Source organism: Schistocerca nitens, chromosome 5 (genome assembly GCF_023898315.1).
Source record: "Schistocerca nitens isolate TAMUIC-IGC-003100 chromosome 5, iqSchNite1.1, whole genome shotgun sequence".
Lineage (NCBI taxonomy): Eukaryota > Metazoa > Arthropoda > Insecta > Orthoptera > Acrididae > Schistocerca > Schistocerca nitens.
In genome coordinates this window covers 292602033-292626698 of record NC_064618.1, presented here as the reverse complement: position 1 = coordinate 292626698, position 24666 = coordinate 292602033, and the positions used below count along the sequence as shown (strand labels likewise).

Below are 24666 nucleotides of genomic sequence, written 5' to 3'. Positions count from 1 at the left end.
TAACATCTGTGGTCATCAGTCCCCTAGAACTTAGAACTACTTAAACCTAACTAACCTAAGGACATCACACACATCCATGCCCGAGGCAGGATTCGAACCTGCGACCGTAGCAGTCCCGCGGTTCCGGACTGCAGCGCCTAGAACCGCACGGCCATCGCGGCCGGCTCTCACAAGGACTCCACTCTCTTATGCCGTCTACGCATTGTTCATATTAGGCTCACCCACTGTTTTCTTTTGCTTAAAGAGCTTTTGCTGTGGAGCTAGACTGATGGTATCCCATATAATGGTGGAATGTCCCCTTTTTTTGGCTCTTCGTACTAAGTATAGCCTTTCAGATTCCTTGTCTTTAGTATTAGCAGACAATTCATGGATGGTTTTACTGGTCCTCAGTTTTCTACGTGAAAGAAGATTTTGTTTTCAGGTGTAAGGTTTTGCTTTACTCCTGGAACATAGGCAAGGTGGTTGTGCTTGGGGTCCCTCTTCGTGTTTTCTGGATCTGGGACCCATGAGCACTCTCCCTCGGAAGGACCACTCTTTTCTCTGTTTTTTTTTCCAGTTTTTTTTTTATTTGGCCTACCATTTTCTGCCTTGTACTGTGCATGTTTTTACCTTCCTCGCTTTATGGTTTGATTCCCCCCCCCCTCTACTGGATCTACTCACTTTTAGGGAACACCTCCCAATTTACACATGTAATTCCTGAATGGCGAGACTGATGACGTCGCCGTTGTCCCATTACCCTCCCTCAATCAGTCAACCAATCAGTCAGACGTTATTCATGTGTATTTTAGAAGTAGAATACTTCCAACAAACTCAACACCCAATTTTAGACTTTTATGAAGCTTTTTCTCTCTTAATCCACACATGAAACGATGAAAGGGAAGAATGTTGCTTGCTTGTTACATTTTCCCTGATCATGCAATAAAACTGTGGTATCAGATATGACTTTTTAAATTATTACATCTTTACTACTAACTATATCCGCTTCACATTTTTCAAGTGGTATCCATACACATCCTGAATATACCTGCAGAATTACACTAAAGCGCCAAATAAACTGGTATAGACATGCGTATTCAAATACAGATATACTGTATGTAAACAGGCAGAATACGGCGCTGCGGTCGGCAACGCCTATATAAGGCAACAAGTTCTGGCGCAGTTATTAGATCGGTTACTGCTGCTACAATGACAGGTTATCAAGATTTATGTGAGTGGTGTTATAGTCAGCGGACGAGTGTTGGGACACAGCGTCTCCGAGGTAGCGATGAATTGGGGATTTTCTCTTACGACCATCCACGAGTGTATCGTGAATATCAGGAACGCGGTAAAAAATGGTTCAAATGGCTCTGAGCACTATGGGACTTAACATCTGAGGCCATCAGTCACCTAGAACTTAGAACTAACCAATTTAAGGACAGCACACACATCCATGCCCGAGGCAGGATTCAAACCAGCGACCGAAGCGGTCGCGCGGTTCCAGACTGAAGTGCCTAGAACCGCTCGGTCACACCGGCCGGCGAATCCGGTAAAATCTCGGACATCGGTGCGGTCGGAAAAAGATCCTGCAAGAAAGGAACCAACGACGACTGAAGAGAACCGTTCAACGTGACAGAAGTGCAACCCTTCTGCGAATTGCTGCAGATTTCAATGCTGGGCGATAACAAGTCTCAGCGTGCGAACCATTCAACGAATCATCATCGATATGGGCTTTCGGAGCCAAAGGCCCACTCGTGCACCCTTGATGATTACACGACACAAAGCTTTACGCCTCGCCTGGGCCCGTCAACACCGACAGTGGACTGTTGATGACTGGAAACATGTTGCCTGGTCGGACGAATTTCGTTTCAAATTGTATCGAGCGGATGGATGTGTACGGGTATGGAGACAACCTCATGAATCCATGGACCCTGCATATGAGCTGTTCAAGCTGGTGGAGGCTCCGTAATGGTGTGGAGCCTGTGAAGTTCGAATGATATGAGACTCCTGATACGTCCAGATACGACTTTGACATGTGACACGTACGTAAGCATCCTGCCTGACTACCAGCATCCATTCATGTCCATTGTGCATTCCTAAGGACCTGGACAATTCCAGCAGCACAATGCGACATCCTACTCGTCCAGAATTGCTACAGAGTGGTCCAGGAACACTCTTCTAAGTTTAAACACTTCTACTGGCCTCCAAACTCCCCAGACATGAATATTATTGAGGATATCTGGGATGCCTTGCAACGTGTTGTTCAGAAGATATCTCCACCCCCTCGTACTCTTAAGGATTTATGGACAGCCTTGTAGGATTCATGGTGTCAATTCCCTCCAGTAGTAATTCAGATATAATCGAGTCCATGCCACGTCGTGTTGCGGCACTTCTGCGTGTTCGCAGGGGCCCTACACGATATTACGCAAGTGTACCAGTTTCTTTGGGTCTTCAGTGTATATCATTGTACGAAACACAGTTTGAGAGATATGAAGTTTTATATAAGGACGCTGGATTCATTAAAGACTCGAGGGTGGGGATTTACTGGTGACAAAACTATTCCACGTGATATGCGAGCTGTATTACACGATTGAAATATTCTCAGATTCAAGGAGAATGTAATGACTCTAAATCCATAGAAGGCAGTGTATTATCAAACTATCAGCTCAATAAATCACTGACATGGATTATTTACTGAAGAATGCAGAAGCTGCTACAGATCGACCTTCGGGTACATTAGTCTGGACCCCAACAAATTCAGTAACACGCAGGACAATACTGACGTCTTAGAATATAAGCTGACGGGAGGAACACCGACATTTATAGCTTTTGTAGACTTAGAGAAAGCTTTTCACTATGTTATCCGTAATATATTCTTTGATATTCCGAAGGTAGCAGGAATAAAACACTAACAATGCAAGGTTATACACAACTTGTAAAGAAAGCAGATTGCCCTTATAAGAATCGAAAGCAGTGAAAGGGAGGAGCAGATCATAATGTTCACGCTGGAAGATATTCAGTCTGTACATCCAGCAAGTGGTGAAAGAAACCGACGAGAAATTTTGAAGAGGGAATTAAAGTTCAGAGAGGAGAAGATTGAGCGGAATGGATAGTGATAGGTTATAAGTTGAATATCAATAAAAGCAAGGGTAATGGAATGTAGTCTAATTAAATCAGATGATGCTGACAGAATTAGATTAGGAAATGAGACACTAAAAGTAGTCGGCGAGTTTTGTTATTTGCGCAGCAAAATAAATGACGGTTACCGAAGTAAAGAGGATATGAAATGCAGACTGGTTGTAGCAGGCGTAGCGTTTATGGAAAAGAGGAAGTTATTAACACCTAATATCAGTTTAAGTTTTGGAATTATTTTTGCTACGATGGTGCACTGTGTTGTCTATAATGGTTCACATGCATTCGTATTTATGACCAGTCCTCCTCCTGCATTACTGATATTTGATTTTGTCAGTACAACGAAAAACCATCAAAGTTGCAAGAAAGCATTGCAACTTTGACTGGTTTCTCGTTGTACTGATTAACAGAAGTTCACAGCTGTTCAGCTTGCTGGAAGTTCCTAAATTTGATTTTGCGTTGATAACATCGTACTCACCTGAACAGAAATCACATTCTTTCTGCAACTGTACATCGCAAATACCCACTATATCTTTATTTGACCTATCCATTTCTCGTTTTAAGATACCTTCAGTCTGGATGCATTTTTCGATCGATCTCCTGCGAGTATCCGCTAAGGCTGTGAGTAATGAGGACAATGCTTAGCAGGCACTACCTACGTAATCTGCGACATACGGGAATTTAAGTTGGACTAGAAGTGTGCTCAGATAGCCGATGTGCGCCGCGCGGGATTCGCCGAGTGGTCTGGGGCGCTGCAGTCATGGACTGTGCGGCTGGTCCGGGTGGAGGTTCGAGTCCTCCCTCGGGCATGGGTGTGTGTGTTTGCCCTTAGGATAATTTGGGTTAAGTCGTGTGTAAGCTTAGGGACTGATGACGTTAGCAGTTAAGTCCCATAAGATTTCACACACATTTGATTTTTCAGCTGAAGTGCTGAAGGCGACCGTTCGCGGTAAGCGGGAAATCCGGTTTCGAGTCCCGGTCTGGCACAAATTTTCACTTGCCGCCTTTGGATTAATTCACTGCCCGATTGCAATGATGTCGGAAATTCTTTTTCGTCAGGGAAGTGGTTGATTTGAACTTATTGCCGATTCAAGAGGTTCACTTGTGAAGTACGTTCCACACAGCTCTGATACCAGCAAAAGACAGTCACATGACTTACTTTCAAGTGTCGTAAGTACGGGCTGTAGTTAAGTAATGGAGAATTATCTTGACACAGGAACAGGCAACAAAAATCTCAGGACAAAGAGTAATACAAAAACCTATTACTCTATGCTGCTATAGACCGCGATCAATACTGGAAGTTTCCAGACTTCATTTTTCACTCTGCATCAGCCTGTGCGCTGCTTTGGAACTTCCTGTGGTATTAAAATTATATGTCGCACCGGGAGTCGAAACCAGACCATGCATTTGGCAGTCCACTATCATATATGTTCCAAACTGATTTGTGTTATCATATTTATATGATGAATTTCACATTCTCGCAAAGAGGGCGATTCCAAAATACCAAACAACTTTCAATGGCTGTCTGATGCTCATACTGTGAATCTTGCCTTTAGTGAGCAAAGCTATCACTGTCAGTTATCTGGGCAGGGTTCTCAACTCACTCTCGCGGCTCCATTTCTGTCTTTACCTCTCCCCTGTTTTACAAACTTCACAGAATTTCTCCTGCAGAAGGTACTACTCCCTAACACAGTTTTAATCTGCCAGGAAGTTTCAAAACAAAGCGCATTCTGCTGTAAAGTGAAATATTCATTTCTATTTTCACCAGAAGGAAAGGCCGAGCAGCAATAGGATGGATAGACAATGTGTCAGATGAACTTGCCAAAGTGGACATCCGATGGTGGATGAGAAAACAAGAGACCAGAAATGTGTGAACGCAGAATCCTGAGGAGGCAAAGCCCATCAACGACTCAAGTGCCAAAGAATAAGTACGAGTAATAGACGACTCTTTCGTCTAGGAGTGCTAGTTCAGAAAGTTTTTAGGAGAACTTCAATGAAGTTTGAAATGAAAGAGAAAGGTACTGGTTGATCTGAAGATGTGAGGACGAGTTGTGAGCGGTATCTGGATAGCGCAATCGGCAAGAGCATGGCTCGCTGAATGTGAGGTTCCATGTTGTAGTCCCACTCAGCAATTGAAAGTTGCCTGAAAGTACATTGCCCGACAAAAATGTACCCACGAATGTAGTAGGCATGAAGTAAATTGCACAGTTGAGAGAGTACAGAGTGTTTAAAATCGAGTCAATGAGCCCACATAGTGTGATATTACATACCCTCTAATCTGTGTGGTAGGGTGTATCCTTTCCTGAGGCAACCTGGCCCGCAACAGTCATAACGTGGTATCTCGGAATTGGACTGGTTCGGAGTTAATGTCCGAGCTTCTCCCACACATGTTCTCTTGGGGACAGATCTGGGGATCTTACTGGCCGCAGGAGACTTCAGCATCACCCAGATATTTAAGAGAGATTTTGCAAAAACAGACATAATGTCTGATAGGATAGCCGCAATCTGTGATTTTACAATGTTACTTATAATCCGTCTTGATTGCAAAATGTTTATTCATACGACCGGTTTCGGTTCCTCTAGAACCATCTTCAGATCTGAGTAACCGAAATATCAGATCTGAAGATGGTTCTAGAGGAACCGTATGAATAAACATTTTGCAATCAAGACGGATTATAAGTAACTTTTCAGAGAGACACGCGTCTTATGAGGACGAGCATTATCCTGTTGAAAAATTGCGCCACGATACTGTCAGGTGAGAAGTAACATGAGGATTCAGGATAGCCGTAACATACCATTCTGGCATCATAGTTCCGTCAATCACTATCACGTGTGATCTGTATTCATACCTGACGGCTCCCCACACCATGACACTAGGGGTAAAATCACTGTAACTCTCCAAAACATTGGAAGTATGGGACCTCTCACGTGGTTGCTGCCATATTCGCCGACGATGGTCATCCGGGGTAGTAAAGAAATGCGATTCGTTGTTGAACACAATGCGGTGCCATTCATGAGCAGTCCAGCGTTCAAGGTCATGGCACTACTCCACACTCAGTCGTTTGTGATGTGGTGTTAACGGCAGTCGATATATGGGATAGCAATTCCCTAGTCCGGATGCTACTAGTCTCTGACCAATGGTGCGTGATGGCAGAATGCTGTAAGGAGTCCATTACTTGTTTTCGGATGGCAAGCGCAGAATTTAATAGGTTATAGTATACCTGGTGCACAATATAGCGAGCCTCTGTTGTGCGGACCTTTAGGACGAATATGCCTGCCCTCATGCTCTCAAGCAGGCCAACATATGGACATCGTCACATCTGAATGCTACTCAAATATGAATTTGGACGGTTTGACCAGCCGGCCAAATGGAGACCCACACTGAGGTCCCTAAATTCTGTCAGTTGCTGATAACACTTTCTCAGCCGATTACGTGGCATCGCCGTGTCCTTCGCAATTATAATATCTGACGCTGTTACTCCCCTTACAAACCCTACCAGGCAAGGTAACAACACTAAACACGAACAATAGTCATAGACTCTGGTGACCGTTCTACCTGTTATGGTGAACTGTAGCCTTAATAATCTACACACTTGCGGATAGTGTGTACATGTACGAAGTTACACTAACATCCGACCATGTCTTCTGGGTGCTTTGCGTTTTTTGTCAGGTAGAGCAGTTCGGTGTCACCCTTTTTGCGAAGACGGAGAAATAGATATTCATCCTGTAAATATGAACCCACAAGTTTGCAGTTCAGCAGTTTGGAGCAAATGTAATGAGACCTGACTGCCATAGGTAATACTTGGTCATACCGACCGGACATTTCAGTCGCAGTCTCTCCCCTATATCTCCCCTGCTTCCGTCGTGGCTTGCTAGATAGCAGAATTCTTTCGCTTGTACTACTGAGTCATTTCCATTTCTTATAGTTAAGGAAAAGGATAATGAAATATTGAAATACATAATGCAGCGAGTTTGTAACAGTAACAACTATAGTAACAAACAAAAGCAACAATTTGTAGAAAATTTTCACTTCTTTCTCACCAGCCAAACTAACTTCTCAAACCACGCAGGTAGTGTACAGGAAAAAGCCTTCCGCGTTTTTATTTCTCATAAAAAATCATTATATTTGTTCAGCGTATGCGTTTCGACAGTCACAGACTCATCATCTGTCCATGTTTAAATCATCAGTTAGAAGTACTTGAGCATGCAAAAGAACAGCCATAAAATAAAATCATTTGGACAAAACTTCCTCGTTGTGTTCTATCACACCACCGCTCATTCAAAAGAATGCTTTCTTTCGTTCTGCAACGTCGCCGACGGCGTCCGTTTGTTGTGACACTAACTGATTTCTATTACAATATGTTATCCAGTGAGTTACATGCACAACCTAATCAATGTAACAAGATATAACTGTTCCTTCCTATCCCAATGATGAACTAGGTTATTCAGAAGCGTATATTTATATTAATTATCGTCGGTGTACAATCTAGCTCAAAAAAACAAAAACAAGAGGAAGTTAAAACTGTGTGCAGGACCAAGACTCGAACTCGGGACCTTTCGAGTCTCTGTCCGGCCACAGTTTTCATCTGCCAGGAAGTTTCATATCAGTTCACACTCCGCTGCAGAGTGAAAATCTCATTCTGTAAAGGTAGTTAGCTCTGATTTTTTAATAGGCGTGCTGTAGTTATACTAATATCAGAAAAAGTCTACGAAAAGGTTAAGGAATCATTTTTACATTAACTGTGCTATTAAATCTGTCCAGGTAAATTGTTATTTCGAGTCCTTAAAGTTGGTCGAGTTTCTTTCTCCTCTTCGCCATGAACTGTATTTTAAGAAACTCTTCAACTCATTTCAGAGCATGGCCTGTTTCATGAGTGTTATCAGCTACTACTGATGTTTTCTAATCGCCTAATCTAAAACCATCTTCAGCTTGTTTATATTTCGTCGACAGTGTGCTTCCTGTCTAACCGATATATCTTGCATCGAATTACATGCGTTGTATGTTATGAACTCCCAACTGCTACTTTTTTTTAAAAAAAATTCCCAATGTCGTGTTCGAAACTATATTTGACTAAGTTTCTCGTCCGAAGTGTTAACTTCACAATTAATGGTTAAGAAACACTCGTCAGTTTGTCGTCGAGTGTTCCATAATATGTCTCAGTGACAGTTCTCCCTTTTTATCCTTAGCTCTATTTGATTTTTCTTTACGCACCTCCGCTATCGCCGATCTGCAAGACGGATAAAGGAAAAAGATAGTAGCCGTCATTTTTGATTGTGGTGTGAAACGACTGAGCTCTAATAGGGTAGTTAAAACTATTGCCCAAGAATTAAGTGGCAGACTTGCAGTGTAGCTTTGCTGCTCTTTTCAGCATACACGTGACAATTTTATGCAATTTCGTTTACAAAAAATTGACGATGAAGACTACTTTTCGTTGTAACCACCTGTATCCTCAGTGCATTTTGCCCAGACGTTTGCTCTACAGTAGATTCCACCAATGAAATACAGTCCTATAAGGTATTTAAAGTGCCTATTTGTAGCTGTCATGACCTTTTCATGAGAGTCTAAATGTTCAGTAGCCACAAATTTGTTGGCATGGACGAATAACTGGAAATTTGGGACATCATAAATAGTGAATAGAGCGGATGGTCCAACAATTCATACGTCGAAATCTCTCAGCTGTCGCATAGCCGAAGAACTTTTCTGCTGAATTAAACTTCGTTGGACAGAAGCGACTTTTTTCTACGTTTGAAGTCTCTTTTCGCATAATATTGCATTATTTTTGTCTGAAAGACTTATGTGTCATCCCCGAGGTAATGTTTCACTCCCTCCCCGGGTAATGCTCTAATTATCATAGAAGACACTGGGAATAGTCTCTCCAAAGGCGAAATAGCCATAGCGTAGAGCCACCGACTCTGACTCAATGCTTTGGTTGATACTGAATTGAACTGGTGAGTCCTTGTCAGCACACAACAGCAATTATTTTTTAAAACGTTTCAGACATTATTGTCCATTCAACAAATGAAGGATTTATTTTGCGCAAATCATACTCAGAGTTACACCTTCAAGTAAAATATGTCATACTCTGCCATATGGCAGAAGTACGGTGTCAGCTGACATACATTTAATCACTCTATTGGTGATAAATTTTGATACTTAATACGTGGGTGCACTTTGAGAACTTCCTAAACATAGATCATCCTTAAGAGAAACATGGTTTCCTAACTATTTCAAATGGAACACGTACACCTCATACATTTTCCGACTAAGTTAAACCAAAACAGAATTTTACGTCTTTTTGGCCTTCAAGTTGATATATTCGAGGAAATGACATACAACAACAGTACTTTAAAAGTAACGTCGTATTTTTGCATTAAACTCGAACAGATGAATTGTTACCAAGTTTTTATTTTTAATCAGTGATGCAATCACCCTTGTTATCAACAACCTTTTGCAATCTAGTGTGCAAATTTCCAAAGCCAGATTGATGAAAATCAATAGGTTTTTGAGAAAAATATCTAGAGATGCCAGTTTGGACAGTCCATATTTTCACATTTTTTGCCACTTAAAAAATGTTGTAGCGATCTGAATAAAGTGGAATCCGGTGGCGCAGTATCGGACGAGTATGGTGGGTGATGCAATACCTCCTACCCCAATTCATTTACTTTTTCCACTGTTCGTCTTGTGCAGTGCGGTCTTGCATTATCGTGTTGAAGAATAATGCCTTTTCTGTTGACAATCGCTGAGCAGTTTGCTATTGAAGATTGATTTACTCGATCCAGGTGTTCACATTAAAGGTTTGTGTTCAGTCTGTCTAGGTTTCAGCACTTGAAAATGAAAGACCCCTCGATTACTCCATAAACACACTAAAGCGCCTTGTTGGGGTATAAACCTGTCTTAATTGTACTTCGCGGCGATTCATTGGGAGAAAAGCACTGCTTTTTGCGTTTTGGGGTATCGTAGACGACCCATTTTTCGTCTCCAGTGATCAAGTGATCAGACACACGCTTCTGTATTATGCCGCTGAAGCAAAATGATGCATATGGTGGCTCCATTATTATCGTTTGTCTTTACCAGTCTGCTGAAAATGTTATTGGATGGTCGACCAAAATTTGTTAAGAGTGTTTTACAGTTTCTCTATTGTCTGACAGGAATTTGCTTCCACTTTTGCCTTTAACATGTTGCTGTCTAAAGTTGTTGGTCTTCCTGATCGATACCACTCATAGCGATTAAAATATTGAGATTTGAACTTATGAAACCAAGTTTGGCATTTACGAACTTCTAATGTACTTGGATAAACATCTAAAATGTTTTTGATAGCAACTGTTACGTTACTGCCGTTGCGAAACTCAATAAATCATATGATGTGCCTCTTCTGGAATTTGACTGGCCAGTTTAGAATTAATTGCAAAACATTTTATGATTTAATTTTTTACAAGTAAACAGGTTACACTAACCTTAAAATCTTTTTGGCAAGACTCTGAGTTATACAGTGAAGTGGTAAATGACAAACGAATATCGATATGTGTGGAAACGACATTACTTTCCGGTCCCCCTAATAGAAAGCTACTCCACACTTAAATCTTACACTCGGCTCTCTTCATTACGTAACAAAAACAAAGTGTCGGTGATAGGAACGCCATTCCTGTGCCATAGCCAGAAACAGTCGAGTTTTAACAAGCGTAAATTCTGTGCAGAGCACAGTGCTGTGGTTTGGATTTGGTATAGGCCTTTTGCGTTGGCTGAACATCAATATTTGATAGCGAGCTCTTCCTCCTTCTTTTATTGGTAAATGTAAATAAACTGTTGTCAAAAGTATTTCAGTTCAAACAACAGTAAAAATAACTCATTGTTGGTCACAGTGGCTGTCAAATGCTCAAGGTCTGTTATGCGTCACGTTGTTGTTCGCAGTGTACAGGCTGTGCGAAAGGGTTTATAGGAAGTCGATACAGTGTCATTAAAGTCATCATCAGTGCGAACAGTCCACCCTGAGAGAATCCATACACGTACCTGTAGACATGGTGAAGGCTTCTAATAGGTTACGAGACAGTGGGGAGAGAATCAGTGCAGTTCAACAGTAGACAACGTACTGTTTGCCACGTTCTCTTCTATCTTCTATTCCAGATGTAATTGCACGGACATGCGTGGCTGTCAGTTATCGCTATGGCACTCTTCAACTTACACAAATTTTCAAAACTTGCAGCTTGCAGGTATATTTTAGAATAGTCAGTGACTTTACCGATTAGAGTTAAGATGTATAAATTCTGATAGTGAGTATAGAGATGTTCATGATCTGATGGCAGGCCACTGCAGCTAAATGAGCAGCTGCTCGTGATAACTGTAAATGGTTGGGTTTATGGGAAATGAAGTAGTATAAGCAGCAGGAGATAACTGTGGTTTTGTGTTAGGTTTGGAAAGGAAAATGTACCTGTGGCGTGGGTGAGAATTGGAGGCGTGAAGTGTTTATAGGTGTAAGTAAGACAGACTTTTATGAAGACGAAAAGAAAGCGAAGACTGCAGCTGGAAGAGAGGCAAGATTTCTGTACAGATTTCTGGATCAGAGTGTTTGTTAAATAGACCTTGAAACAGAAAGTGGAATTTGTAGAAGTAGAGGAAGAAAGGTATAAGTTCGCAGAGGATTGTCAGCAGTGCAAATTTGGTGATGAGAGAGGTCACGATCGGAATTAGCAGGTAAAGCGTATGGAATGTACAAGATTTCTGGAAGCGTTCCAATAATTCGAGGAGCAGTGGAAGCTTAATCAACTGGAAAAGGAGTCATGAAAGGGAGGGCGGAGGTAGATGATTGCGGAATGCGAGTAAAGGGAATGCGACCTTCAAGGACTGAGAAAATGTGGGGGAGGGGAGAGCAGAAAATCGAGCAACTTTACAAAGGTAAGGTTGTATCTGATAAGGCTTCTGCAGTCGTGAAGGATGAATGGTGTAACCCACACGTTTAGTTGATTAGTAGTTTGTCTATTCAGGGTTCCTTATTGGACAATGAGTAAATGGAATTTCCATGTAACAGTCGAAAAATAGTCCTAGCTATTTAAAGTTCATGTGTGTCTGGTGACGTGGGAGTTGGAAGCGTGCAATGGGTTGTTGATTCGTGCTGCTTTTATTGACTGAGCTTTAGAGGAATTGAATGTTAAGTGCCATAGTTGCACCATCACTAACAACTGTTATTGTGGAGTTGAGACGATCTTTGTGAGGACATAACGGCTGGATGATGGGCGAGGAACACGTTGACTTCACTCACAGGAGCAAATAGATTCACGTGCCTTTGGTATGTCGGTACTGTAAGGAAAGCATAATAGGGAGGATATAAAGGGTCACTGGGAGCTCTAACGTGTTGGATGAAAGATGAGGGACAGAGTGATGAAGGCTGATGAGGCGGGAAGAAGGTGGATGCAGTTGATTGGAAGTGGGTAGATTTGGAGACGCAACAGGGGACCAGATCCCATAAGCGATCCAAGGTTTTTTCAAGGTGTAAGGAAGCAGAGATCATAGAGTGGCGTATGTTTAGTTGTTTGGGTAAAAATGGGCGAAATAGAGGTGATGGTCATCTGTGGGATATTTAAGACGAGTCCAACATTCGGTGTTGGGAAGGCGTTAAGTGTCGTTCAGAGTGTTCATGGATTCATTTGGGAAGGGTCGAGCCAAGAAACTTTTTTGAAGATGAATGTTACATTGATGCAGCAGTATGAAGAGGTTTCTTTGAAGAGAAGCACTGTTCATATCAAGAATTAGTTCTGGAGGTTTTTCCTTATCTCAGGATGGAAGCTAGAATAGTGCTAGATGTTCTGTAACACGGCAAGGTGGGCAGAGGATGCTGCTTTAGGTGGTCGTAGATGAGGGAATCAACAGGGGCATTATTATGTTCCTCTGCTAATACCGTTTTAATGTACTGAGAAGCTGCTGGTGCGTTTACGTCTATTTATGGTTTGTTGCGCAAGCGCGGTAAGCTAGAGGTAAAGACTGGAAAAGGTAATTCTTTTGTGGTGTGGATGAATGCGTGAAGTTATTAAACAACCATATTAGGTAGTCGATGGTAGTGGAAGTATCTTCGAGTTAGAAGCCTAGAGATCGGTCTTCCTGAGGTTACAGTTGAGAAAGAGGATCATGGAGGAGGGAGTATATTCCTGTGAAATAATGAATTGCGTTTAAGTTTTTGGCGAGTTTATTTGCAAAATGATAACGAGTTTTGTGCTTGCCTGTCGCCAGTTCTTGTGGTCCTTCACTTGTAGGAGTTTCAAAATGTGTTTCGTTGTGGAAGAAATCGTGTAGGAGATTTGAGGGGGTCGGGGGAGTGATGTTGTTTGTTTGGTTCCATCTGCTGGATGCGCTGTAAGGGACTGTGAGTAGCACTGGGAGTTAATCACTTCCTATTTGATCGAGCGTCTGTCCAGTTCCGTAGCCAAGGAGGTTAGGTGGTGAAAGGATTGCATTTCGGATATAGATGCTCTTTGATCTAGTACGTTAAACAAACTACTGCGACCGGTGCATTCGGCTTATACAGCTCCGCTAGCTACAACTTAGCCTCAGGGAAAGCTGCTACAATCTACAGTGGGAACTTGTTGCTCTGTCGAAGCGCCAACGGCATGGAAACCGGTGGACGTGACTGCGAGCTCGGCTCTGTCGATGCTATAGTGTTTAATTATATGCACCTGGCTAGAAGAATTCGCAGTTTTGCACTCATAAAAATACCAAAATTCTATGCGCGTTAGTTGGGTCTGCTGCACCCTGCCAAAACCGCTAGTATTCTTTACGAATCTTGATGTGTCGTCGCTTGGTACATTTTGGATTCATGGGTCAGGATCAGCTTTATTGACAACACTCTCTATTCCTCAGAGTGTAATCAGTAACAGTTTACAAGTACCACAGGGTTGTAGAGGACGTCAAAACAAACAGTTTGATACACGACACTTAGGGCCCATAAACTCGGGAAACTACCACAAATTGGCTTACAAAATCTACCTAAGCTACATAGCAAGCGCGTCGTGAGAGAGTTTTAAGATTTTCTCACTCTCTCCACGCAAACTATTAGTCTTACAGAACAAATTTATAGGACCGTTTTTGTAGGAAACTTAATATAGTTTAATTTTGTTCTTGGATATGTTGTCGCTAGATGCCACAGTTTTCGAATTATTCAAGAAAAACGGATAAAGCTGATGCTGTAACGCTACCCGACTTCTTGGCTCAACTCTTTTCCCCCTCCCTCCTCCCCCCACACTGACCATGGTTTATTGTATGTGTTTGTGGGAGTCCCTGCTACTATCACAAAAATTTCTTACTGCACGATTTGTTTCCCATATTTGACCTTTTTTGAAACAGCCGTGTTAGATAACTGATGCCTGAACAGAGAGAGCTTCATCACAGATTCAAGATAAATCAAAACCTAGCTGAGAAACAAAAGCTGAAAGAAGTGAAAATGAGCATAAGGAGAGCAGTGAGAGAAGCGTTCAATGATTTTGAAAGTAAAGCTCTGTCAACCGACCTGACTAAAAACGCTAAGAGGTTTTGCTAGTATGTAAAACCAGTAATCGGTTCGAAATCCTATTAATTCATTCAGTGAACATACTGGCACCGAAACGGGAGATAACAGAGAGAAGGCCGAAACACTGAATTCGGTCTTCCAAAATCGTTTCACGGCGGCAGAGCGTAACACGGTTCCTCATGCTCCTTTCAGTCACCGAAATGGCTGATATTGAGATAATCGAACACGGAATAGAAAAGCAACTATCATCGCTGAGTAGTGGAAAGGTATCAGGACCAGATGAGATACCTATAAGATTTTACAAAGATTATGGGAAACAACTAGCTCGCTTTCTAGCAGCAGTTTATCGTAGATCACTGGAGCAACTGAAGTTACCTAGCAAGTAGAAAAAAGCGCAGGTCATTCCCGTTTTCAAAAAATGGTTCAAATGGCTCTGAGCACTATGGGACTTAACATCTGAGGTCATCAGTCCCCTAGAACTTAGAACTACTTAAACCTAACTAACCTAAGGACATCACACACATCCATGCCCGAGGCAGGATTCGAACCTGCGACCGTAGCGGTCGCGCTGTTCCAGACTGAAGCGCCCCGTTTTCAAGGAGGACTATATCATGTCAAACTATTGTAAAATTATTATGGACCACGTTTTATGTTCATGAATTAAGACTTTTTGGAGAACGAAAATCTCTTCTATAAAAATCAACATGGATTCCGCAAACAGATATCTTGCAAAACTCAGCACGCTCTGTACCTCCATGAGATCCAAAGCGCTGTAGACAACGGCACTCAGTTTGAAGCCGTGTTCCTCGACTTCAGGAAAGCATTTGAAACAGTCCCGACCTGCCGTTTAGTGCAAAAAATACCGGGGATCAGTCCATATTTGCGGTTAGATTCAAGACTTTCTTGCAGACAAAAGTCAGAACGTCGTCCTTAACGGAAGAAAATCAACATATGTAGATGTAATTTCCGGAGTACCCCAAGAAAATGTGATAGGACCATTACTGTTTACAATGTGTATAAGTAATCTAGCAGAAAGCATTGAAAGATCTTTAAGACAGTACGCAGATGATTCCGTTGTCCATAGGAAAGTGGCAACGGCAAAAAGTATCGATTTTCAGAATGACCAGCGAAGGACTGATGAATGGTGCAGGCTCTGGCAGTTGACCTTGAACGTAAATAAATTTAACGTATTGCGGATACGTAGGAAAAAAAATCCAGAGCTATACAACTACACTATTTATGACAAATTTCAGGAAACACGTTTTTTTAAGTCGTCTTCTGACTGGTTTGATAACTGGAAACACTGGATCTACACTATTTACTGGATCCACAGCAGAGCGACCTTAAGCGGAATGACCACACAAAACAAGTAATAGGAAAAGCAAATGCCAGACTGAGAGTCATAGGAAGAATGTTAAGGAAATGTAACTCATCCACGAGGGAAGGGGCTTTTAGGCTCTTGTTCGACTGATTTTCGAGTATTGTTCATCTTTGCGGGATCCTTACCAGGTAGGGCATAGACGAGATAGAGAAGATCCAAGGGAGAGCGGCGCGTTTCGTCACGGGAACATTCTGTCGGCGCGGGGGCGTTACAGAGATGCTCAACTAACTCCAGCGGCAGACATTACAAGAGAGGCATTGTTCATCACAGAGAGGTACTATTGAAATCTCGAGAGAGAAGTTCCCGGAGATAGTCGGACAACATATTACCTCCTCGCAAGTACAGCTCGCGAAATGTCCACAACGAGGGAATTCGAGAAATTGGAGTCAGTAGACAGGCTTATCGACTATTATTTTTCACACGCGCCATTAGCGAGTGGATTGAGGAAGGGGGGGATCAGTTAGTGGTACCACGCCACACACCGTTAGGTGGCTTGCGGAGTATGATGTAAATGCATTTGTAAACTAGCTTATTGTGCCACCGGATTAGTCCGCTATTTTGTTAACGTTTCTAATTTACGTTATGCCGTTGGGGTAATGAAAGAAGGAGAGATATTTGTAAACGCTATGCAAAAACTAATTTCGTTTACAATTCGATCTAAACGTAACCCCTACTATGTTTGTAGTAAGAAGGTCAGACAAACAAAACGTAACTGTAAATTTTATGCTGTTAGAGGTAAAATTTACATAAACGTAAATTTTACAGTTTATTAATGGTAGAATAGCCTAGTCAGTGAAGAACAAGAAAAGGTCTAATATGGGAAATAATACGCGTAGTCACAAATTTTTGTGCGGTGGGTGGAGTGAGTGCCATGAACAGCATACTAAAAATCCTTACCTGGCGGGGGAGGGGGGATGTGAGAGCGTGTTCGATGTGCCACTAAAGGTACCTACTATACGTTTTCTTGAATATTTCAGAAACTGTGACCTCTAGCGAAAACGTATTCTAATGAATAAGAATAATTCTGTGATTATATTGTTTTAAGGCGTCCCTCACAGAACATGAAAGAAACGTGACATAAAAATCTTACGATGAGGTTAATACACACAATGTTAAAGTTTATGTATATTGTCCTTTCTGGATAAATACTGCTGCCAATGGGCTTGAAAAAGGGAAAGGCCGGCTTTTACCTCTGCAGTTCTTAGTATTTCAGCTGCTGAGAGTTAATTGTGGTCCACCCAAACACGTGTCATGTTGTTACCGTGTGGCCTGTACTCAGCAATCGGACAAGATTTTGCCTTCTGCCGTGTTATGCCTGCTCGATACAACCATCTCTCTCACCTCTCATCACAAACAGAAGAAGCTATTTTTTTTAAAAAACTAAATGTAGTCTACTTGTCAGCTTTCATGTATTATTTCACTGATATTGCGTCTCTGGTTCTTATTACATGTTCAAATGTGTTTAGGTTCTTAAGGGACCAAACTGCCGAGGTCATCGGTCCCTAGACTTACAACTACTTAAACTAACTTAAGTGCTAAGAATGCCCGAGGGAGGACTCGAACCTCCGGCGGGAAGGACCGCGCAGTCAGTGACATGGCGGCTCTTACCCCGCGGCCACTCCGCGCGGCGGTTCTTATTACTCCGTACAATTTGCCACAATAAAGTATGACATAAAAAGAGGAATAAATGCGACTGTTTCTTCTTTCGTTACGTTAAGATACATGACAAGAACAAAATTAATCTCTATTTTTAGCCGGCCGCGGTGGTGTCGCGGTTCTAGGCGCTCAGTCCGGAGCCGCGCAACTGCTACGGTCGCAGGTTCGAATCCTGCCTCGGGCATGGATGTGTGTGATGTCCTTAGGTTAGTTAGGTTTAAGTAGTTCTAAGTTCTAGGGGACTGATGACCACAGATGTTGTCCCATAGTGCTCAGAGCCATTTGAACCATTTCTCTATTTTTAATTTCCTACCTAAAAATCTTATTCATTTGTTTCGGGACTAATAGCGTGAAGGGAGCAAGAGAATTTTGAAGATCTCGCGAGACAGGAATGCGCTCTAGCTTAGGTGGTTTTTTTAGGCTAATTGGGAATTGTTTCCCGATTTGATAGGCCACAAGCGTCTTATACTAAACTGTTCGTCTCGACGTCCTGTACAGCACGTTGGTTCAAAAATGGCTCTGAGCACTATGGGACTTAACATCTGAGGTCATGAGTCCCCTAGACTTAGTAATACTTAAATCTAACTAACCTAAGGACATCACACACATCCATGCCCGAGGCAGGATTCGAACCTGCGACCGTAGCAGCAGCGCGGTTCCGGACTGAAGCGCCTAGAACCGCTCTTCCACAGCGGCCGGCAGCACGTTGGTACTCTGTCAATAGTTATCGTGTACGCGCTGTAAGCATGCCGCGGAGGAAGGCCCCCTGCGCTGTGGCCCGCTTGCCCCCTGGTGCTGGAGGACTGACGGCCCGTTGTGTGCCCGCAGAATACCCGTCGCCTCTGCTGGACGCCGCTGTGAACGGGACGCCGGCCGGGCCGGACAACGACACGCTGTGCCAGCTGGACCCGGACTGCGCCGCGGCGCTCGCCTTCAGAGAGACCAGCCGCTTCGTCGTCCAGAGGATCCTTGTGCCCATCCTCACCGTTATCGGTAAGCCTTCAAGTCTCAGCCCTGTGCTGCGCCCTCGGGCGTGCTGGAGCGACCACCCAAGCGTTCGCCCGAATGAAATGCGGAGACCGTTAATGTCAGACCAAAGTGGCGGTTTGAACCCTCTCTTCCCCAATATAAATCCAGTGTCTTAGTCACAGCCCCGACTTGCGCGGCAACTTCTTGATGCACTAAAACATATTACTAACATCTCTCGGCCCGACACAGTATGTGGGGGGCATTCAAAAAGAAATGCAACACATTTTTTTCTGAAAGCAGGTTGTTCTGGATTCCAGTGCACCACATTATTCCCCACTCTTTCGGCTACAAAACTCTATATTTTCAATGTAAACTCCGTTCAGTGCTACAGCCTTATGCCACCCTACTGGGAGGGCCTGTAGGCCCACATGGTACCACTCCACTGGTCGACGTCCGAGCGGACGCCTTGCCGCGTCATTAATCTCCCATCACCCACGTACTGCTTACCGCGGAGTGCATTCTGCGTTGGGCCAAACAGATGGAAATCGGAAGGCACGAGATTCGGGCTACACTGTGGGTGGGGAAGTTGAGTTCAATGAAGTTTTGTGAGCTCCTTTACTGTGCGCAGACTTGTCTGAGGCCTTGCGTTGTCATTGAGAAGGGGCAGTTCGTTCACAGTTTTGTGGCGACGAACACGCTGAAGTTGTTTCTTCAATTTTGTGAGGGTAGCACAATACACTTCAGAGCTCATCGTTGCACTGTGAGTGAGGACATCGTACAGAATAATCCCTTTAGAGTCCGAGGAGATTTTACAGGCCAAGGTGTGGCTTTAACTTTTTCTTCAAAGGAGAGGTTGGGTGGCACCACTCCATGGATTGCCGTTTTGTTTCCGGTTCGAACTGATGAACTCATGTTCCATCGCCTGTGACAATGTTCGACAAAAGATCAGCCTTTTGACGCACAAGCAATTCCATACAGGTGGACCTTCGCTGCTGTCTACGGTTTACTGTTAGGTGGCGAGGAACCCAGCGGGCACATAGCTTTGAATACCCCAAATGGTGGACGAGTGTGTTCTGCCCACAGTCTCGACCATTCTTCTTCCCTACAAATTATCTTACGTGCTCATTTCACTTCGAATCGTTTGGAAAATTATGCCTAGATATGACGTCCCAGTATGAAAGTCTTTCAAATGAGAGATACTGATATTAGCAACCAAGGTGTTCAAAAACGATATAGACAACTTAAAGAAAACAAGGCATCGAGACCTAATGGAACTCCTGTTACATTTTACATTCAATTCGATGAGGAATTAGCTTCTTTCTTACTTGATATTTACCGAGAATCTCTCACACAGTGGATAGCTGCACTCATGTGGAAAAGATCACTGGTCAGCCCTGGTTGCAAAATTCGTGAATAATCAGAAGCACAGAGTTACTGTAGAACATCTTTGACATCCGTCTGTTGTAGGATCGTATAGCATATACTAAGCTCAAACATTTGGATGTTCTGTGAGGTAAACAATCTGCTCTTGAACAACTAGCACAGGTTCAGGAAAAATCAATCTTGGGAAAGATATCTTTCTTTTGTCGTACACAATGTCTTGCAAACAGTAGTAGCAGTTGAACAGGTGGATTCCATTTCATCTACCTAGACTTCTGAAAGGTGTTGTAATCACAATAAGAGCAGTGATGGTAGATATCCTCCCCCCCCCCTCGAGGTCACCTCCTCCTCCTCCCCTTGTAGCAATACCAGATTTCCCCCTCAAAGTCGTGTCCCCTCCATTCCCTTCCCCCATGGACACTGCTCCAGTGCTCACATTGTGGTCGAGAAGTCATATGCTATTCCAGAGTTCTTGTTTGTAAATAAACAATAGAAGCAGATATAAAATGGCAGTTCTGTTGTTAAGAATACCTATTTGCACAATCCTATATTATGAAGTAGAGCGTATTTAAGTAGCACAAATTGGCCAGAACCACAACCTTGCAAGAAATTTGACAATACTGCAGCGAGGAGGGAGGATGAAAAGGGAGAAGAGATGGAAGGGGTTGGGGTGACCTTGTGGGGGGGTGGTGGGGGAGAGGAGGGATTGGCAATGCAGCAACAGGAGGAGAGAGTTCTGACCTTGTGGGGATGACGAAATCTGGCAACACTGCAGCTTGCTCTCATACATTCTTACCTGCACTACTGTGCTATCATATGGAGTATACTCGCAGATGTGTGACTGTTTCGATGACTATTTGACTGATTGAATGCTCTTCAGAACACCTTATATGCCTTAAGGTAGTGTAGTAGGATTTATGTTCTCAATTCACAAAAGCAATGCTATAAGAATGGTCGCTGACAGTTCCATTACCTACAGTAAAGTGTAGTAAAGGGGTTGCCGTCGGATGATGTTGTACAAATTCCACAATATTTCTTCAGAGCAACTGTCTGACATCTTCAGGTGGTTCAACCTTGCTGGTGGCTAGGTGCACTTATTGTGGAATTTGCACATCGCCAACCGACAGCAAACCGGTGGAGACTATTTACAACATATCCACTGGGAAAGCTTAAGTCTAACATAATTGGTCGATCGCAAGGTCATGCATAGAACTAGTAGAAAATTTCCACTTGGTATAATGAATGGCAGCTCTCTTACCGAATTAATGATGAACATCTTGAGCTCTCCACGTCGTATAAATGTTTTGGGATTGTGCTATAAAGAGGCATTAGGAATGTCGATTGGAACACCGAGATTTGCTGAAAGAATTCTGAGAAACTACAGTCTGTCTACAAAGGAAATCACATGCAAGATATTAGTACGAGCAATTCTAGAGTATTGTTCCAATGTTTGGAGTCCTTATCAAGTAGAGATGACAACTGGCATCGAAAGAATTGGGAGACGTATTGCTAAGATCGTAACAGGTCGGTATAGCCCATACGAAAGTTTCAACTTAAATGGGAACCCTTGGCAAAAGGCCGAAGTAGTTCTCACGAAACCGTATTAGGTAAATTTAGAGGACCTGTATTGGAGCAAGAAATGTAGCCCCCATCTGTCACCTTCGTATGTCACGCAGAGGAATTGTTATAATAAGATACATAAGATGTTAGGGTGCGAGTAACGGCATATAGACTTTTTCGCGCCCGTTTAGTACGATGTACTCTCCCCCATGCACGTACAGTGGCTTGCGGAATGTGTATATCGTCGTTTACCAAGCAAAAATTCGCGTCACAGCCAAGTTTGCAGGATCGATATCTGTCGTTTTCCAAGCAAAAATACGCGTCACAGCCAAGCTTGCAGGATTGATAACAATTTTTTTTTCGGACAAAACACTACTCACAATGTTATTGGTGATCCCTTTACAAACGTAAATGCGGCTGTTACCCACCTCATTAATACAGACGCATCTGGCTACTCCACCCACAAATATCGATAACCTGTCTCATATTTTTATCCTGTTTTGTTTTACGGACTTCGTACATTTAACGTTGTTAGACTCATGTAAACTTCATGCACAAAGACTCGTTGTCAACTGTACAGCGCTCTGTACCTCTGAACAGGTATTCTTGAATAAACTACTAGAAAAAAAGTAAAAATTGTTTCAGAGATATCATTCATATGTCCCAATTGCTTGGCAGAAGTTATTTCCTATCTTCCAATTACCGGAATCAGTTCTATTGTTCGTTCTAAGAATACCACATACTGAAATTTCCTGGAACGTTAATGCTGTGTGCCGAACTGAGACTCGAACCCGGAAACATTGCCCTTCGTTAGCGAATCCTCTACCGAATGACCTTTTCCAAGTACGACTCACGACTCGTTCTCACAGCGTTGCTCCGCTGCAAGTGAGAATTCATTCTGGAAACATTCTCCTAGGTAGTAGGTAACAAGGGGTTGCGGCTACTCGCCGTCACCGATTTCATCAAAATTTACGATATACTAGGGGACAAACCTGGAACTGCTCGGGTGTTTATTTTACATTTCCCATTACAACGGAAACTATGAACTATGTTTGTAGTGTAATATCGAAAAAAATTATATTTCCATGTATTCGTAAAAATGTGTAGGTTACATTCAGTCATGGAATTAGTAACAAGGAAGTAATTAATTTAAACGTCATGCATAATAGAACATTTTTCACACATCTCATTGTTTATAACGTCATATATCCTGAACTATGATAGGTAGATCCTTCTTGCCTCTGCAGCGTTGTTTGACTGACAAAAAGGGAGAAGTGTACCAATTTTTTATTGAAGTCGGTCCAATGGTTTTGGAGAAACATACATACACATACTCATTTTTATGTCTGGATGCAGCACAAGGCCCGAAATGAAACTGACAGGTGTGTGAGCTTCATGTAGCTTAGATAAAATGGTATTTCTGGCACTGACCGGTCAATGCATGACACATTTATGCACAGAGGCTGGCGCAGCCCACAGACTACATACCGCTAATCCGAGAATAATGAGGTAGAGTCTGTAGGTGGAATTTTTTTCAATTTTTACGTTACTTACATCGTAAATAAACCAAAATAATGCTCAGTATATTGTACTTAATATTATCGTAAAAGGCAGGAGAAAATAGGGAAAGGGAAATTTGAAATTACAACTCAATTTCAAACGTGAATTGCAAAGCGTGTACGAATACTTCGTATGTAAAATAATATAATTCTGCTGTATTGTTCGATTCCCAGCGGGGTCAGGGATTTTCTCTGCCTCGTGATGACTGAGGGATGAGAAGTTCCGCCTTATGCAAGACACCTTTTTTCTCTTGTTTCACCCATACATGTTTCAGCACTTTTGTGCTATCATCAGTGGGTTCATTTTTATTTTAACTGTAAATTTGTTGTTATCATATTAACATTTTCGTCGTTTACAACATTATGTAAAAGTTGCATTTATAACTTAATTGGCATTGGCGAAAAATAACATACCTTACATTATATTATTGTCCTCTTATTTTGGTAGCTGTTATGCTACACAATATACAACATGTCATCTGCAAACAGCAAAACATAATTTATTTTCTATTTGCTATGTATTTACGAATGGAAATAAGACTATCATGTTTTCTTTCTGTAACTTACAGTTTTGAGGTTGTTGTATGTTTTCCTGTTTTGTTGGCGAAGTAAATGGGCTTACTTCTTTGTCTGTGTTCGTGTGGTAATGCTGTTTTTCGAATACTCAAAACATAATCAGAGTTTTCGCTGCCATTACGTGTTGTTGTGGCTGTGTGGCGTTCATTTGTTTTGCAGCGTGTTCTGCTAGCTGAGGCGCGCGAGTTTGAATTGTATTTGGTGTTAGTTGTGTGTGGTTTATGTGGGTTTGCTTGTGTGTGATGAGTACTGGGGCAGAGAGAGAGAGAGAGAGAGAGAGAGAGAGAGAGAGACTGAAAGAATGAAATAAAGAAAGAAAGAAAAGAGAGAGGATTTGTGTGTGTGTGTGTGTGTGTGTGTGTTTTACTTGTATAGTTCTTCTATTGTGGCGAAGAGAGTTTTGTTGCACAGTGATGTGTATTCATTGAGTACTTTCTTTCCTTGGGCTATTGATTTTTGGATGTGGTAGTTTTCTTCTATAGTTAATTTTTGGTATAGGCTGCTGCTAGTTTTTAGGATGTGAAGGTCAGTTTCAATGTTTGTTGGGTGGTGGTTGTGTGCTACCAGGTGGTCTGCAAATGTTGAGTGTGTGCTATTGCTTTTCAGTGCTCTGAGGTGTTCATTATATCTGGTTCTGAAGGTCCTGCATATACCAGATATAATGAACACCTCAGAGCACTGAAAAGCAATAGCACACACTCAACATTTGCAGACCACCTGGTAGCACACAACCACCACCCAACAAACATTGAAACTGACCTTCACATCCTAAAAACTAGCAGCAGCCTATACCAAAAATTAACTATAGAAGAAAACTACCACATCCAAAAATCAATAGCCCAAGGAAAGAAAGTACTCAATGAATACACATCACTGTGCAACAAAACTCTCTTCGCCACAATAGAAGAACTATACAAGTAAAACACACACACACACACACACACACACAAATCCTCTCTCTTTTCTTTCTTTCTTTATTTCATTC

At 42.4% G+C, this 24666-nt stretch overlaps 1 protein-coding gene across 1 annotated transcript in view; it reads left to right on the top strand.

Moving 5' to 3' along the window:
• The window catches only part of LOC126260411 (uncharacterized), a 144921-nt gene that overhangs the window by 73093 nt on the left and 47162 nt on the right, over positions 1-24666 (top strand). Inside the window, exon 3 of the mRNA XM_049957737.1 lies at positions 18466-18630. Within this exon, the coding sequence (XP_049813694.1) occupies positions 18466-18630 (165 nt within the window). The remainder of the gene's footprint in view (positions 1-18465; positions 18631-24666) is intronic.